General features: G+C 48.7%; 2 protein-coding genes across 2 annotated transcripts; both read right to left on the bottom strand.

Annotated features, from left to right (window-relative positions):
• Positions 1-1,512: 1,512 nt before the first annotated feature.
• insig2 (insulin induced gene 2) lies at positions 1,513-7,780 on the bottom strand. Its single transcript, XM_070975611.1, has 7 exons — positions 7,627-7,780; positions 6,283-6,495; positions 5,879-6,051; positions 3,976-4,100; positions 3,647-3,813; positions 3,123-3,222; positions 1,513-3,021 (listed from the first exon to the last, which is right to left on the bottom strand). Exons 2-7 carry the CDS (start codon positions 6,402-6,404, stop codon positions 2,980-2,982), a joined length of 729 nt encoding a protein of 242 aa, XP_070831712.1. The 5' UTR covers positions 6,405-6,495; positions 7,627-7,780; the 3' UTR covers positions 1,513-2,979.
• A 6,628-nt stretch (positions 7,781-14,408) lies between these two features.
• On the bottom strand, positions 14,409-16,869 carry LOC139340032 (U3 small nucleolar RNA-associated protein 14 homolog A). Its single transcript, XM_070975602.1, has one exon. The coding sequence runs from the start codon at positions 16,844-16,846 to the stop codon at positions 14,540-14,542; it is 2,307 nt and encodes a 768-aa protein (XP_070831703.1). The 5' UTR covers positions 16,847-16,869; the 3' UTR covers positions 14,409-14,539.
• Positions 16,870-17,325: the final 456 nt, after the last annotated feature.

Genomic DNA, 17,325 nt, shown 5'->3' with positions numbered 1-17,325 from the left:
GCAGGTGTGTGCGGCGGCAGCGATTGGCTCCCTGTAACGTTTCCTCCTCAGCAAATATGGCGAGCTCTCAACCTTGCCTCCTGACCCTCATTCTGCGAGAGGAGATAATTGCTTGTCAGGAATAAATAGAGAGATTAATGAATTCATTAGTGGTGGGGAGTTTAGCTCTTCGGAGCAGCACTTACCGCTATGACACATCACGCCTATTGTTTTACTAGCTAGTTAGCCTTGAACAATAACATTCACACAGCAAATTGCCTCACACACTTGTGTAAACCACACAGAAACTGTGTCCTTATCCTGGAATTTAGCAATAATGCAAACAAAGGCTCCTTAAATCCTGATTATTCATCTTAATTACTTTTGTCTATGCGAGCTGGTGTGTGTGGGAGCTGAACAGGACAGGACACATTAATCCACATTAGCAGTGAACGCTGTTCCAGTTGATGTGTGCGATTCTGCAGCGGCGCTGCACTTCGTGGCTCAGCGTTTGTGCCAGATATGGACCATCTCCACTTAATTAGCCGCAGCTTTAAATAGCTTTTAGACTTTCAGACTCTGCTGGAGCACCTTCATCTGTTTCCAGCCCACAAATACATTTATGATGGGAAATGTTTTACATTTCAGGGTTTGGATCAATGGACATGTTCACTGAGATGATCACGTGTTCGAGCATCACGGTGCTTCAGCAGCTCTTCTCTGACTTCATATCATCTTAACCAGGATTTTAAAACACGTTCAGCCTGTGAAATCACAGCTGTTCATTTACTGTTTAATTAAGATACACAGAACTCCTTTTTGGGTCTTAAATATCTTTAAAAACAGGGACTTTGGCCCCTGAAGATGAAAACTCTGACGTGAAGACAGAACTCATAATGTTAATTAATAATCGCATTAAGGTGATCAATGTTAAAAGTATGTTAAAACATATTTTCAGTGAAAGTTTCAAACATCCAGGAGGAGCTAAAACATTTTTGTCAGAAAACCAGTCTGAGCGTTGCTGTTAAATCGTATCGGGTCCGAGCTGGGGGGTCTTTTCCAGGTGTGCAGGTGCTCGATGGTCCCTGATCGTCCCTCCGTCTGAAGCCGCTCTGAACCTTCAGTCTGAAACCTGAAAATCTTCATTTTCCTTCAAACGTCGCTCTCTCGCTTCTGTTGTATTTGGATTTCTTAGTCTCATTATTATTTTAGATTTGATTTGATTTGAGTGACTTTACATCAACATTCAGGTTGTTTCTCTGATTAAACCTTTTATCTGTCTGGACCACAGATTTCATTCATGCCTCTTTATACTCGTTTAATTCTGATTTATTTCTATTCGACATATTTTAAATGTTCTGTTGTAACTCTTACTGCTGCAGCTCTCTTTAAAAATGGATTTCTGTAATATTGAGGCTGAAAAGGGAGGAGCAGATCTAACACTGACACCACCTACAGTCAGGTGGAGCTCAGGTGGAGCTCAGGCCTCCACCTGACGCCATGCGAGGTGCACGAAGAGAAACCACAGCGCTTACCAAAAGGCCATAATCTTTATTCCACCACACAAACTGCACATGTTCAGGTCTCAGAGGTCGTTCAGTGAGCAGAGCTTTGAATCCCAGTTTAACCACAACACCACCCGCCCGAAAGGAGCCCACAGAAAACAAGCTCGCCCCAAAGCTTTTCCTAATCTCTATCGTGGAAATTAAAAACACTGTTTTTATAGTCCCTGCCTCTAACAATTCCAACATTTTATGACAAATTCTTAGAAAAATGTCCCTGAACAGCTCCTGTCATAGCTGGTGCAGACGCACTGCTCTCACTCTGCAGGTCTTCATCCACCTGACACACACCTGCTGCGTCAGAGGCCGCGAGCAGGTGAACACTGCTGAGCACGGTCTGCTGGATGAAGTCATGCAGCTGCATCAGGAGCAGCTCCTCGAGCGAATTATCCAGCAGAACGCTGGATCCAGAGCCTGACCACACCTGTGTCACCTGAGCGTCCTCTGAGCCGCTCACAGCGTCCTGCAAACATCACTTTACTGTTTCTGTGCGTTAAATGTCGGAGGATCAAACATTCGAGTGCAGGTGATGTGATTCTACCTGTCTCCATTACCTCATGTATTTCAGGTATTTAACACTATGAAGAGAGTCAGAGGGGGAATTTGGCATTCAGGCTGTTCTGGGCAAAGCAAACGCTGCTTTCTGCCCATTTTCAGCAGGAAACTGAAGAATACAGACACAGATTTGGACAGATGTTCCTCCCTGACATGAAAAACATCCTAATTTAAAAACTGTCTTCAAAGTGAAGCCAGTGTTGGTGTACGGATGAAACTCGTTTCCACAGCCTGACGTCCTTCATGTGAACAAACACAAAGCCTCTGAAGCTCCACTCTGTGGATCTGATCACACTGTACCCGTCAGGCTGGAAGCGAGCGTCCTCACGGCCACACCATCATTCCTTTATCACACACCTCCACGTAGATATAAGCTAATAATTACACAGAACAAAGCGGTCTGGGGCGCGATGCGGATCTTGGATATAAACGTTAACCAGGCTGTGTGTTCTCCACTGATGTGTGGAGGATGTGGAGGAATCAGCAGATAAGAGCAGACTTTCAAACTGATCCCCTGTGACTGTGTTTGGCACAATGGAGCCAAAGGTTTCAAACATTGGAGCTGATCTGAGGGACGATAGACGCCTCGCCGCTAATCCCTTTCCAGGTAAGTAGAGATAAACTGCACCGAAGAAAAAACACATCAGACTCTGCTCTCACTGCTCTCCTCAGCTCAGGTGAGATGGCGGCCGGCGGCCAATCGAAAATACTGTTTTGTCCAGCAGAGAGCACCAGGCGGCCAATCGGGAGCTCAGGACTGGCTCATCCGGGCCCGGCTGGTCCTGGTCTACGCTGCCTGGAGATGTTCTCTGGTCACCTGCCTCCAGCTTCAGGGTGGTGCAAAGTCCCTTTGAGCAGAAGCCTGATGGAGCGAAGAGTTCCTTCAGTCCTGATGAGTCTTTTCCTGAACGAACTTATATTCATACTGAAAAACAGAAGAGCAGGAGAAACCATGACACAGATCTGCCCAATCAGAAACCAGACTTCTGGCTGAGGCTATTTCCTGAAATGATTCCGGGTTTTTACCAAAGCTAGCTGCCGTCCGATGTTCCCCATCGTTATCACGCCCGCGAAGAAGATGCACGGTAACCAGGAGCGGATATACAGGAAGTCTGGAGAAGTATACCTGAGCAGAGAGGAAGCACATGGCTTCAAACGATGAATGACTTCCAGCTACGCTTTGATCAGAATATCTGATAGAATCAAAAACACAGCAAGGATCACAAGATCACAAACATAATGCAGTGTTTTTAAAGTCTACCTGAAATCCAATTTAGTCATTAAAACGTTATCAAACTGCAAAAATCCAGTGTTTTCTTCAGGAATTAGCCAGGCCCATCAGTGCTGCTGCCGCAGAGCAAACGCAGTGGAGCTGCTGGACGGCGCTGCTTCCTGCTCTGCTTCAGCTCGTCTTATCAAATTCTCTCTTTTCTCGCTTGTGATTCTGAATTTGTTTCTTTCTCAAATCCTCCATGCCTCCTCCTCCTCCTCCTCCTCCCTGCTCATTGGTCCTGGATCGATATGTGAAGGTGTGTGGGGGGGGTACTTACTGAAAGACTCCATTGTAAACCAGGAGCTGGGTGGTCAGCGTCGCCAGCAGGGCGATGCTGACTCCCAGGCCGAAGCCACTGCGGGATCGGTCGAACGTCCACCACAGGCCGATGGAGAGCGCCGCCAGAGTCAGAGACAGCTGCACGTTGTTGGCAAAGTCCACTTTCTGATGGGGGGGGGTCAAGGACCAGGCAGTCAGTGGCTGCAGCTCCAAACTCTCTTTACATAACACGTTCCTCCACCTTTCACCTAGTTAGTCATCAAACCATGAGGGTCTTAGACCACCGCACACAGGCAGAGTCAGAGGCTTAAAGAGGCTGAAGGATACAGCGCTGGCATGGTTGATGCCCACGAACACAGCCACACAGCGCATCACGCTGGACCACTCCCTCTTGAACTTGTGTGGCTCGCCCAGCCGCCTGTCGATGCAGGGGTACAGCAGCCCGATCACCGCTGTGAGGAGAGAGGCACAGAGTCAGCACCGGTTTCACAGGTATTGTTTTCCTCAGAGTCGCCGTTCAGACAGTGTCCGAGCTGTTCTGACGCACGCTCGCGCAGCCATGGTGGATTACTGCAGGGGCCTCCCGGGCACAGACGCAGGGGCCCAAAGGGACAGAGTCTGTTTACAAAAACACCACAAACGACCGGCCATGCCACAAAACACGTCAAGTCTGGCTGTATGAGGTGTGGGGGGGGCTTTTACACGTCTGTGCCGGGGGCCATTGTCCCATAATCCCTCCATACACACACACTGTTTCACAGACAGTCTGTGCATTGAAACCACTGCCTCGTGTTCTGGGTTAGCAGTGCGACATTAACACCTAACGAGCGCCGAACGCGTCCCAACACATGAACAAACACGTCAGCGCCTGCGCTGAACGCAGCACGGTCTGATCTCCATCTGGAATGAAGCAAAACTGCAGCGGTGCATCAAAACAAGCTTTTGCCTGGACGTCAGTTAGCCGCAGCCTCCAGCTCAGATCAGCTGGTGTTCCTCGCTTCAGGCTCAGTTTCAGGCGCTCTGTGTGAAGGAATGCGTGTGCTCGACACACCTGAACGTGCTCTCCGCTCTCTGCAGTTCACACTCTTCTCCAGCCTGACGCCGTCACTTTGTGCTGACAGTAAGAATAAAGATTTGCATCGCAGCTCACGTCCTGATAACCTCTCACATAACGAGCGTGGCTTCAAAACAAATTAATTTCTGCATCGTCAACAAAATGCAGCAGCCCTCCCCTGAGTGTGTGTGTGTGCATGTGTGTGTGTGTGTGTGTTAGCAACAAGTGGAAGCGTCGGAGGCGCGGTGCGTCTGGGGAGGAAGTGAGCCTCGGGCTGTTGTGCTTTGTGCTGAGCCCCTCGGGAGCAGCAGCACTGCGCTGCGCCTCCATCAGCTCCACCCAGGGGACAACTTTTCAATAAGGCTGCAGAGTCGAGCCTGGTGGGCGTGCTGTGCATTCATATGTAAAGCTGTGTGTGTGTGTGTGTGTGTGTGTGTGTGTGTGTGTGTGTGTGTGTGTGTGTGTGTGCGCGCGGTTACGCTCCTGCATGGTCCTCATATGCTGGATTTATTATTATGTAACTGCATGAAAACATTTTTGTTTGTGTTGAGCTCAGTAAAACATCTGATTTTATTTAAAGTGAATCGGTCGTGGCCTCCGTGCGACAGACATGTGACTGGTTTGTTGTCCATCTTTTAAAACCAAACCACTTCCTGAAGTTGCTCCTTTTTTGGATCTGACTCCTGAACCGCAGCCAGTGATAAACTTACTTTCACTTCCAGCCATGTTTGTCGCTGCTCTGCATAACATTACGACACCTTTATGTTGGTATATCGCCATTATTGCGATATGATTTTCTTTTTCTCACATTAAAAATGAAAGCAGTGTTATCATTCATGCTAATCATTCATGCTACTGTCTGAAAATGTACATCATTATAAACACGTTTTAACACACCGCGTCTCCTCCCTCGCTTCCTTTTCCAGCCTGAACTGACCTTTAAACTAGCTATCTGCGTCTTCTTTAATCACTTCATGTGTTCGCTGTGGCTGAACTGCCTCTTGATGTGACCTAAACGCTTTGGTTTGCACTCTGATGCCGCGTGCTGCAGTAAAGTGTCACTTAACGTGTTTATGAAAGGTATGAAATCTTAAAAAGGTCTCCGGGCCACCGGCGGCTGGAAAGATGAACCCAGTCAGGACTTTTTTAATCCGTGTGTGCAGCGTGTTCACATACCTGCGGCTGTGCCACAGCACGGCGGCACCCACCAGGCCGAGGAGAAGATGCTGCTGATGACATCAGGGGGAAAGAGGGTGACGTTTCTCTGCACCTGAAGCAAGTTCAGCACCAGGGCCAGGAAGACGCCCACAGAGAACAGCATGGCCCCCCGGATCACCAGGTTTGTGCTCCTACAATCAGGAGCACAGGGAGTCAAGACACCTCCGTGTTCAGCTTTGGAGGTCAGACTGACACAACATGAAATCAAAGCCTCAAAGCACATTAAGACACTGAGCTGCTTCCCATGTCTCCCTCATTTCCTCCCACAGCCATGTTACACGCAGCAAAGACAGCGTCATGAAGGCACTGTGGGAGCTGTGGGTTTGAAAACCACACCCTGCCTCTGGCCATGCTCTTCTAACCTGTTGGTGATGAATGAGATATAGGGCCCCCGGGCAGGCTGCGGCGGCTGCCCGGACCCCGACCACTGCTGCTGGCCGCTGGTCGCTGCGCTGTCGCTCATGGCCGTCAGCGTTAAAGACATTCGTAAGCCTCGGTCAGGAAAATATAGCACGGTGTGTGACGTCTATGTCCGCCAGTGAGTTCAGTGTCCTCCCCTGACATCCCAGACCAAGCTGAAACACAGGACAGAGAATCAGGAAAGACCGAAAAAACAAATACAGGACTGACATCAGGCCATTTCTGCCATTTTAACACACACATACAAGACATCTGCTTCCCTCATCAGCGGAGCTGCTGCATTGAAAATGAATCTATGACTGAAGGTAAAGTTGATCTTTGTCTGTAGACGGACGGTACTCCACTGCTTCGTTATGTAACTTATTACATTATCAGTAATCTTCACTGCCCTGTGTGTTCTTGTACTATTTTAACAGCATTTTAACTGTATATGGATGCTGTACGTGTATATACAAGCTGCTTATTAGGTCCCCCTTTTAAAAATAATGAACAAAAACTACTAGAGGACAGAACAGCTCCAGAATTTCTCTCTAAATGACAACATTAGCACCATCTGTGGTTGTAGGTGCTCAGCTGATGAGATCATTTCACCAGAGGACGGAATAACGTGTCATTTCCTTTCCAGCCTTGTGCTCTGCATTGAGCACACGGTCTCACTGAGTAACACTGCTTGGAAGTGGTTAATATCGTGGTATTAACTGATAATACTGTTGCTAACAAGTTGCATCACCTTTCCACACTTTGTACCTCATTGAATCAGTGATCAGGTAGTCACCTACCTGCGTTCAGCTGCCTTCTGTCGCACTGCGCTCACCTTTAGCCCCAGCCTGCGCCTCTCGTGCAGTGATAATGAGAGGCACACACTGGGGATAGCTCGCCTCATGTGACTCTGTTTGGTCACCTGAGGCCTAACAGTAACACATTTCACTTTATAACCGTCATGTTTGACAAGTTAGCTCGCAACACAGCCGCTAACTTAAAGCAACTAACTAGCAACCTGTTGAACTTAGCTCAGCGCTAGCCGCTAATTACCAAAGCAGTGTCAACAGCATCTGCCGGTCTTGTGCTACTTTCTGCTGATGACTACGTTTAAAAAAACAACAAAACACCTCATTTAAACAGTAATAACGACCTGATCGTAGTGACGGCAGCGTATATGCTACGTTAGATTGACGTTAGTTTGCTAACGTTAGCCTGATTATATGTGGTAGCTAAGAGGCTAGCTAAACTGCTCATTAACCACGAGCCGTCGTAGCACAGAGGCTAAGCTCAATGCTAACTCTTACCTCATGCTGACAGAGACGTTCCGCGAATACAGTCAAACATTTCACACGACATTTTAAATAACTCAGCGAGTAATACCGGGCTCAAATACACGAAAATATTAATTAGCCTACTCTCCTTACTGAGACTACTTCCGGCTGTCTAAGCTGAATGAACAACCAATGGGCGTCTGAAGGGGTGACGTAACCGCGTTACACATAGCTGACGTATCACGTGATCAGCGCTCACGGTCCATGGATTAGCCCATAAAGGATTCCTATGAAGCAGCAGAGGTCACGAACAGCTGGATGATCGATGATAAAGGAGGTTCATGTTTAAATGATCATTCTAAAATGTTACAGGCTAACTTTCATTCACTCAATCTGAGAAATACATGAGAGAAATGTTATGTTTAAGAGCACTTTAGAGCACAATAAACATGTCATTTGTGGCTTTTTCTAATATTTATAATATTGATAATTCTCTTAGTGGTTCGTGCAGCGTTCCAGCTTTCAGCTGCAGAAAATAAACAGCTGAATCCAGAAGTCATTACACACACACACACACACACACACACACACACACACACACACACACACACACACACACACACACACACACACACACACACACACACACACACACGCTGTTTTCATCCACAACATATTTGATTTGCTCTTGTGGTCTAATAGGCTTACAGGGATGCAGAGGTGAGACAGTCACAGTGCGGAGTGGATCACTCTTAATCCTCAGTCCCATTTACACTGCGTTCTGTATTCAGCATGCTGAGGCCCGCTGCTCCTGATGGGGTTTCAGGGATTATATCTGCCTACACAATAGTCTGAACATAAACAAGTGTGACATAAAAAACAGTTTTCATGGTGCAGATTTTAAAAAGCCCAGCAGAAAAAGCTCAGAGAGAGCAACTGTTTCCACCTGTGATGGTGCCAGAAAAGGGAAAAAAAGAAAAAAGTGACAGATTAGATTAGTAATTATTTATTTACATATTTACTGAAAGCTTCACTTAAAGCAAAATTACATTTAAACATAACGTTACCACATGAAAGTAGACTAAACTGTCTGTTTGACTGAGTGTGAGGAACATGTCAGAGCAAGGTCACACCTCACCTGTAACCTAGATAAAGTTAAAGTTACACTGACATGGAGAGGCGTTAACGTAAGTTAAACATGCAGGGTTTGAAATATTTTGAGACCAAAGTTATTATTAGCCAAAAAGAATAAATGAAAAGATTAAATGAAAATGAAAAACGTTTATTTGCATGCTTTGACTGATGAGCTTTGATACGTGTGTCCAGTTTCCTCAAAAAGCTCGTTGTCGTCTCTCGAGTGTCACTCAGACAAGTCTTAATGGTGCATTTGACTGGGAACTATTTTCAGGGGCGGATTAATCCACATCTGATGCTGCAGTAAGTGTTTGTGCACACACACGTGACAGCGTGTGTGTATTCATTCTCCGATGGCTTTTTTCAAGCTTTTGTTCACAGTAATAAAAATATCGTCCAAATGATCGTATAATGAACATTTTTTCACATCCTTTTATGTCGTCATATGTGAAAGAGCCATCTTCATGGGGTCCAAACACTGACTACAAACCTTCAGGGCCACTGAGCGGCCTGAGCGCGGCTGTGAGTCACATCCAGGCGGCTGCAGTGACTAATTTATGCTTTTTCCATTTATTTTTTATCTAATAAGATGACTCTGCAGGTTCGCTTCCTCTCGCGGTCCCATGGGAGACTCACTTAACCCTCATGATGAGAGTGATAAAGGAAGTCTGGTAGGTAAGAGGAGGGTATGGGGGCTTTCAATTAGTTGTCAAGGGCTACTTGGAGGCCCCCCGACGCAGCCAGAGAGCAGCCAGGGATTCAATTCATCATCCTGCCTCTGCCAAGCGCTGAGGGCCTTTTCATTATCAGACCACTGAGTCCCACTGTCGGCCCGTCAGTGGAAACGTGAGTGATGGCGTGCGCGGGGTGGGTTGTGGGTGTGGATGGCGATGGAGGGGTGGGGCCGGGCCCTCGTCGTAAATGTCATCCCCATTGGACCGTTGCAGGTCCCGGCTCCAAAATAATAGGCCCTGTGACCTCTCTGTTGTCTATAATTAACCTCTAACCCCCTCCCTCCCCGCCTCGTCCGCCAATCCCCAGACAGCCGTGATGTGAGACGTGTTTGCCAGCCTCTCAAAGCTCCCTGCAGGCAGCCACAAAGTGGGGAGAGGGCGTGGGAGCAACAAAAGAAAATGGCTGCTGCGCTTGTGTGCCAGTGAATGTGCCACATGTTTGATGACCTCAGCTCATCCAGGTCCTTTAAAATTCATACCAATGTGAATTTATCTGAGACAAGCTGGAGCGAGGGTCACAAATCCATCCGAACATGAGAAACCCTTTGTTTTTTGTCTGGGGAAATATGTCAAAGCCCAAATAAAGACTTATTTCCAATTCCTTCACACGTTTGTGCCAGAGCAGGATTTTATTTGAGCGTGCACGTTCAGAGGTGGAGCCCCCTCCTACAATGAGTGTCTGACACCCCCTCTCTGTCTGTGTGCTTGACATGCTCTGGATCTGCATTAACTGCAGCTGTGCCATGTCTCCAGCAGCAGGGGGACGGCCGGGTTTGGACAGACAAGCCGGGCTGAAAGCAGAAACGAGCCGGAGAACACGGAGTTCCTCCCCAGTGCAGGCGTCCTGACATTTACCACAACAAAGAAACGTCCAAGCAGCAAACTGAGGCAACTGTAATAACCCCGGCTCACAATAGAAAGTCAAACGATCCCTAATGGCTGGAGCTGACACCTGTACAAAATGACATTTTGAGGACGCGCGCGCAGACAATTGCAGGAGAAGAATCACACGAGGAGGAAATGAGACGTAGAGGAGGAAGGCATCTCTCATCTTCAGGCAGTGCAAACACTGGAGTCATCTGTGGCGCATCATTGTCTCTGCAGAGTGTGGAGGAAATGCAAATGGCCTGTTGCTGGCAGCACTGGAAGCCATGGCAGCATGCGTGTGGCATATTGAACGGTAATGACAAAGCGGGCTGCTTCCCCTGTGAGCACGCCTGCGGAACAATGATTACAGATTGGCCGGTGTGTCCCTCAGCTTCACGAGGGACTCTGATTCTAATGCTAATCAGAGCATTGAAATATATCTGTACACGCAAGGCGGAAGGAAGGAAGATGGACTATCCCAGTTATGCTGTAATTGTATAATGAAGCCCTGTTTATTTTGATATTTCAGCCCTCTTGAATTGCATGGTGGCGTCTGGCAGGCTTAACCTATTGCGCCACCTGCTGGCCGCGGGCCGGAACCAGACAGGAACAAGCCTGGTGTTGCTCTGGGGCACTTTGAGGCAATTATCCGCCGCCGGGCGTAAAATGTTGATGCACGAGCTCGACTGTGCTCTGCGTTATTCAGTTTGTTGTGTGAGCTAGAGAGGCTGTTAAAGACGCTTCCTCCTCCCGGTTAGCTGCATCACGCGAGCACGCGCTAATCCAGTTTCAGTGCACATGGCACATCCGGTGGGATTCATCCCCGGTGCAGGGTTTGCCCCTCTCACCCCCCCTGCTCCATCAGCCTGCATCCCCCCCCCCCCCCCCCCCCCCCCCCCACCTTTCCTCTTTGAATGTACTTTATTTTCATTCCGAGGAGAGAAACAAGAAGGAGAGCCGAGGCAGAGTGATGCTCAGCTGCACACTCAATGTAGGTTAATGGAAGGGAGGAGAGTCTGAGCTCAGGCGGCCTCTGATTGGCTGGCCGGCGACGTGCAGCTTCTCCGCAGCACAACCTGTCACTGTTAATCAGGGGCCATCTCTTAACAGCCAGCCAGGGCTATCAGAGAGGTGAGCCCATTGCTATTCAGGATGAAACAGATGATAAATCATTTGTACATAATTAGTGCTCAGCAAGGTTACAACTGACACGTATTTTCATCTTAATTAGGAGGGAAATTTGTTCCATTAATTTAATTTGGTGCGCATGAGCGGCTCTGCACCTAACTAAGTTAATCTTACACCTGTCAGGGTGGGAATGGAGTTGGGCCTCGGATTGCAGGGGAGATGGGAAAGAGTCCTCTATCAGACCGTTTCATGCACAGACCTCCAGGACAAATGGACTGAAGTGAAGCAGCAGCGGCAAATAAAACCGCAGCTTTCAGCATCCACTGCTGCTGCAGGAGGAAGCCTCTGATGGGGTGTTCACCTCCACTCCACTGTCCTCAGGTCAGCTGGGAATCACTCTGCATGAGGATAAATACTGAGAGATAACACCTCAAAGCACGTCACACTGATCAGGGGACAAAGTAAGACAGTCCTGCCTCCTCGCTGCTCTGCAGGCAGCCAGTGAGGTCGGCGTAAATGCTCCTTCATTCTAGAACAAATATTTAAGCGGATCTCACAAATGGGCATTATGGAGAAAAACATTTTCCATCATGGGGCCTGCAGACCCCTCACACCCCCCTCTCTGATTTACAGCCGCAGCAGCCTTCATGTATTTGAGTGAGGATCACTGTCTGATCCCGTTGCAGTCCAGCGGGCAGGACTAAGTCCAAGGACTGGCTCTCTTTTCATTGCTGAGGGCTGTATGAAGCTGTAGTAATTGCAGCAAAGAGGTGGTTCGATAGAGAGGAAGGTGGAGAATGACTGATTTAGTAACTATGAGCTTTCTAATGGAATTCTCTGCTGCCTCTCGGGCACTCAAGCTGACAGCCATTACCTGAACTGATGCATAGTCCATTACAGGTTCCCCCGCTTTAATAGAGTGTCTATCATGTGAAATACAGAGATGTCAGACGCCAAAGCATGCACTCTCACCCATGTGTGAAGGTTTAACCCAACTCAAATGGCTTTTCTTTAAGACACTGCTGCACGGCCGTACAAATGTATTGAAAATGAGCAGAGAGAGGAGGAGGAGCGCAGGCTGAAGGAGCTGTGCGCCTCCTGCCGTGACCCTCGGCCTCCCTCAGGCAGGCCAGGAGAAACCTCCCCTGAGCCGAGTGTGACCGGCCTGCAGCTCGTCTGCAGACCTGCAGCTCGTCTGCAGCTCGTCTGCAGCTCGTCTGCAGCTCATCTGCAGACCCGCAGCTCGTCTGCAGACCCGCAGCTCGTCTGCAGACCCGCAGCTCGTCTGCAGCTCGTCTGCAGCTCGTCTGCAGACCCGCAGCTCGTCTGCAGCTCGTCTGCAGCTCCGTCTGCAGCTCGTCTGCAGCTCGTCTGCAGACCCGCAGCTCGTCTGCAGACCAGCAGCTCGTCTGCAGACCTGCAGCTCGTCTGCAGCTCGTCTGCAGACCCGCAGCGAGGAGGCAGCTCGTCTGCAGCTCGTCTGCAGACCAGCAGCTCGTCTGCAGACCTGCAGCTCGTCTGCAGCTCGTCTGCAGCTCGTCTGCAGACCCGCAGCTCGTCTGCAGCTCTTTACATCCTTCTCTTCAGTGGCGTGAACTTTTTTTATTTACAGTTAAAACACCTCAAACTGGAGCTAATTTCTCTTTTTGATTGATGGCAGGAGACAATTAACAGAGTAGAAAGTGATGCTGATATATTTTCCCTCATCAGTGATTAAATCATTGATTATTATTTTCTCCACTGATGCACTAAATGTTTGGTCCATAAAATGTCAGAAAACAGAGAAAATCATCATGTCCTGAAGCCCAATGAGAGAACGCGTTTTGTCCAAATGAGTTAAATAAATATTTAACTATCACATAATAATAAAGAAGCAGAGAAAGTGAAAAAAGGACTGAAAATCTATCAATGATCAACACAGCTGCTGATTGATCCTCTTCTGATCGATTAAGTGATTACAGCTGGCCGTCTGTGTTGGTGCTGATACTTTAGTTGTAGTAGTGATACTCAGGACTGCAGTACTTTCTGGATATTTTACTTGAGGAACACAAAGAAGAAAACGTTTGATGTGAATCAGAATAAAGTAAATAAACATCATCTGATCAGAGAACAACAGTACAAACACCTCCGCCGTCACAAAGTACTCACAGTAAATACTTTGTCTTTTCATTAATGGTGTTTGCTCATCACGTGACTGCAGGCTTTAACTTTATGCTCCCGCTGTGCTCACCTGTGCTCACCTCACCTTTCTCCTGATGAAGCTTCAAAGTCAGACTAAACCTTTCCACATAGAAAGACCTTCAAAATGCTGTATTTGACATTTTCTGTATTTCTAATATCCATAATTCAGCTCACTTTGGCATCTTTTCCTGAAAGAACATAACTGAACTTTCAAAAAAAAAAAACTGTCTGAAAAGCTTTTCGGCTTTAAATGAGTGAAAAATAAGAAAATTTTCTGCAGCAGCTGGTCTTCATATCTCTGCTTTACTACGTCTCAGAGTAAAATACTGCACTTATTACTCTGTTTAGACATAAACTTTACAGATTCAGATAACAGACACCTATAACGAGCTTATTTAATACAATATGTATTCAAACAGCACGTTGAATTAGCCCTTACATGAACGAACCCTTCAAAATAAAATACTCAGATACAGTGAAGTAAACTGCAGACGTCCTGCTTCATGACTGCTTCACTTCTGCTGCTCTGGGGACATTTAGCTGTGAACGCAGTACTTTTACTTGTAACAGAGTATTTTACATGATGCACTGAACGAGTGATGAACAAAAACCCTTCAATAGGCAGGACGAGTGCATGTTTGAGCTGCAAAAGCAGCCATGAACACAGAGCAACCATCAGAGTACTGCAGGAAAAACTGCAGTTTTCATTCAGCTCAGAGCGTCCAACTGCTCTTTGACTTAGTGTCAAATATTCTCATGAAACTTCTCTGTGATTATATTTTAATATCGAATCTGCGGCACAAAAAGCTCCAGAAAAAGGTGATTTACAGTTTGTCAAACACATGATTTTATCTCTCTGAAGTCTGAAATCCTCTCAGGAACTGAAGGAAACCGTTTTCTGCTCAATGTTTCCTTTTCCCAGCGTCCACGCCGCTCCTCCTCCCAGCAGGCACCTGCTTCTTGTCCTTCATCAGCTCCTCGCGGCTCATGGGCTCGATGATGGCGCCCAGCTGGGTCACCACCCTCGGCTTGCTGACCTTTCGAACGGTCTGCTCGGTGTTCCAGGTGCGGCCCAGCGGCGAGCGGATGGTGCTCTCGAACTGCTCGTGGTTCTGGAAGGGGAAGGGCAGCGAGCTCACCTGGTGGAGGCTGACGGAGCTGTTTCTCTTCTCCGAGATGATGACGCTGGGCAGGTGCTGGTCTTTCCTGGGCGGGGGCGGCGCCACCTTCACCCTGAACCTCCTGCGTTTGTGGCGGGACGGCTTGAGGCCCGTGCCCCCCCACTCGCCCCACCCAGGCAGCACCAGGTTCACCACCTGCGGCTTCCCCGCGTCTTCCTGCTTCCTCTTGTCCTTGAGGAAGTCTGAGACGACGTCGTCTCCAGCGAAGGCCTCCTTGATGAGCATCCTCTGGTCCAGCTTTTCCTCAGAGTCCTCCGAGTCCTCGACGGTTGGAGCGAGCGGGACCTGGATGACTTTGGTCTCTTTGGTGAGAACTTTTTTCAGCTCGATGCCTCGCTTCCTCTTCCTGTTTTTTCCCGCCTTCTGAGTTTCAGGGGGCGGGTCTTCTGCGGCTGCGGGCTGCGTGGGCACTTCATCAGCGGCTGAGTCCTCCTGACTGAGGAGATCCACGTCCTCCAGACTCCTGATCCGCGTCAGCCCTTCCTCCAGCTGAGCCGAGGTGTCCACGCCACCGCCGACCGCTTCAGCCTCCTGGCGCCCGTCTGCTGCTCCTTGGAAAAGACTTGTGAACTGTGAAATCTCCTCTTCCTCTTTGCCTGAAGCATCTTGCTCCTCTGCTGCTGCAGCTTCATCATCCTCCTCCTCCTCCTCCTCCTCCTCCTCCACTGATGTCACAGGACCTGCGTCGGCCTCCTCAGCTCGACGCAGTTTTCTCCTGCTTTCAAACTCTCTAAGGAGCACCTCCTCTTCTGCTTCTTCCTCCTCATCCTCCTCTTCCTCTTCAGCTGCCGCTGCAGGCTCGTCGGCTGTGAGATCCACAGTCATCTCTTTCTCTGTGGGCTCTTCAGACAGCTTGCCTCTCATCCAGGGATTAGCCAGATCCAGTCCCTTCTCTGCATCATTAACAAAGTCAGGCAGCACCTCTGCATCCTCCTCCTCCTCCTCTTCCTCATTATTCAGCGAGGTCACCAGCTTCTGGGTCAGCTCTTTGTTCACCTCCAGCTGCTGCTGCATGGCTTTGCGGGCCCCCTCGTCGTATTTGGCCATGATGGCCTTCGACTTGGCCCACTTCCCGCTGTTCTGGTGCTTCAGCGACATCCTCTCCTGCATCCTGGCCAGCTCCAGCTTGTTCAGCTCCTCTAAGGCGGCGGCCGGGTCCGTCTTCACCATCTCGTCGAACTGCTTCAGGAACTCTTTTCGCTTGGCCTTGTTCTGCACTCTGTGGTATTTCTTGCTCTTGATCTTCTTCTGTCTGCGGGCCTTGGACTCGTAGTAGGACTGCAGGACCCGCATCTTCTGCAGCTCTGCTCGGCGGATCTTGGCCTCCTCCAGGCTCATCGCCCTCACGGAGGCCTCCTCTGCGGGGGTCAGGACGGGGTCATTGATGGGCTGCTTGTTGGCAGATAGGAGGGCGAAGATCTCCTCCTCGAGCGGGGTTCGCGCCTTCCAGCCGGTCACCACCCTCTCCATGGGTTTAGGTCCGGGGGGCTCCTGGTTCAGGGGGAAGACCAGCTGCTCGGCCCTCTGGTTCTGCTTGATGATGCTCTTCCACTGGGTCACCTCTGTGGCCGCCTTCTGGAAAGCCACATCTCTCTGGATCCTCTCGCTCTCCTGCTTGCTCAGCGGGCACGCCACGGTCCTTGTAGCCCGCTGCAGGCTCTTCAGCTGCTTCTTGGTCTTGGTCGGGACGGCGGGGGTTTTCTCCATCGTCTGGATCAGGTCCGACAGGTCGACCTTCTCGCCCTCCCCGTCGGCGGTGACCGTAAACTCGGACATCTGCACGGCCGCCTCGGACCTCTCCCCCAGGATTTTCTTCCTCTTACCACCCAGTGAGCTGATGGCTTCCAGCAGCTTTTGGCGTTTTCGTTCATCTTCGCCGTCCTCCTCCTCCTCTTCCTCGCTGGTGATGTTTTCATCGGCTTTACTGACGTCTTCATCATCGTACATCACTTCCGGACTCTCGTGGCTCACCTCGGAGCGTTTCTTCAAACTCTTTTTAGCCGCTTTCTTCTTAGAAACTTTGGCCATGATGGAGTAAACACCGCCGCACAGGACAGACCGGCCACACGTGTGCCGTCAACCGAGCCGTTGTCGTAAACGAGTCGCCGCAATGTGAGCAGCGCTGTCGCAAAATGCTTCCTCCTCTGTTTTCTTCTCTTTTCATTAAAACAATTCGAAATACAACAATGTACAATGATAACAGAATATAAGATATCTCTAAATATCAACAACCGACGGCGGAATTGTTAATTTTATTACTGCAAATAACGACAAATGGAGATGTGTTCAAATAAACAGGAAAAAATACATTTATTCTTCTTTAAACACAGTTGAAACACATTATAGATCATGTAATTTTTAAAACGGGCTGATACTAGAACACGCGTTCTTAAATGATTAATAAATAAATACAGTTTACAAAAAACAGTTTGCCTCTTGGTTTGGAGTTGTTTTGAATGTGGATCATGGCAAAGAGGAAATTTCTACTTGAATTTCCAATATTACAA

This window comes from Chaetodon trifascialis, chromosome 12, assembly GCF_039877785.1.
Source record: "Chaetodon trifascialis isolate fChaTrf1 chromosome 12, fChaTrf1.hap1, whole genome shotgun sequence".
Taxonomy (NCBI): domain Eukaryota; kingdom Metazoa; phylum Chordata; class Actinopteri; order Chaetodontiformes; family Chaetodontidae; genus Chaetodon; species Chaetodon trifascialis.
This window is presented reverse-complemented; position numbering and strand designations above follow the sequence as displayed.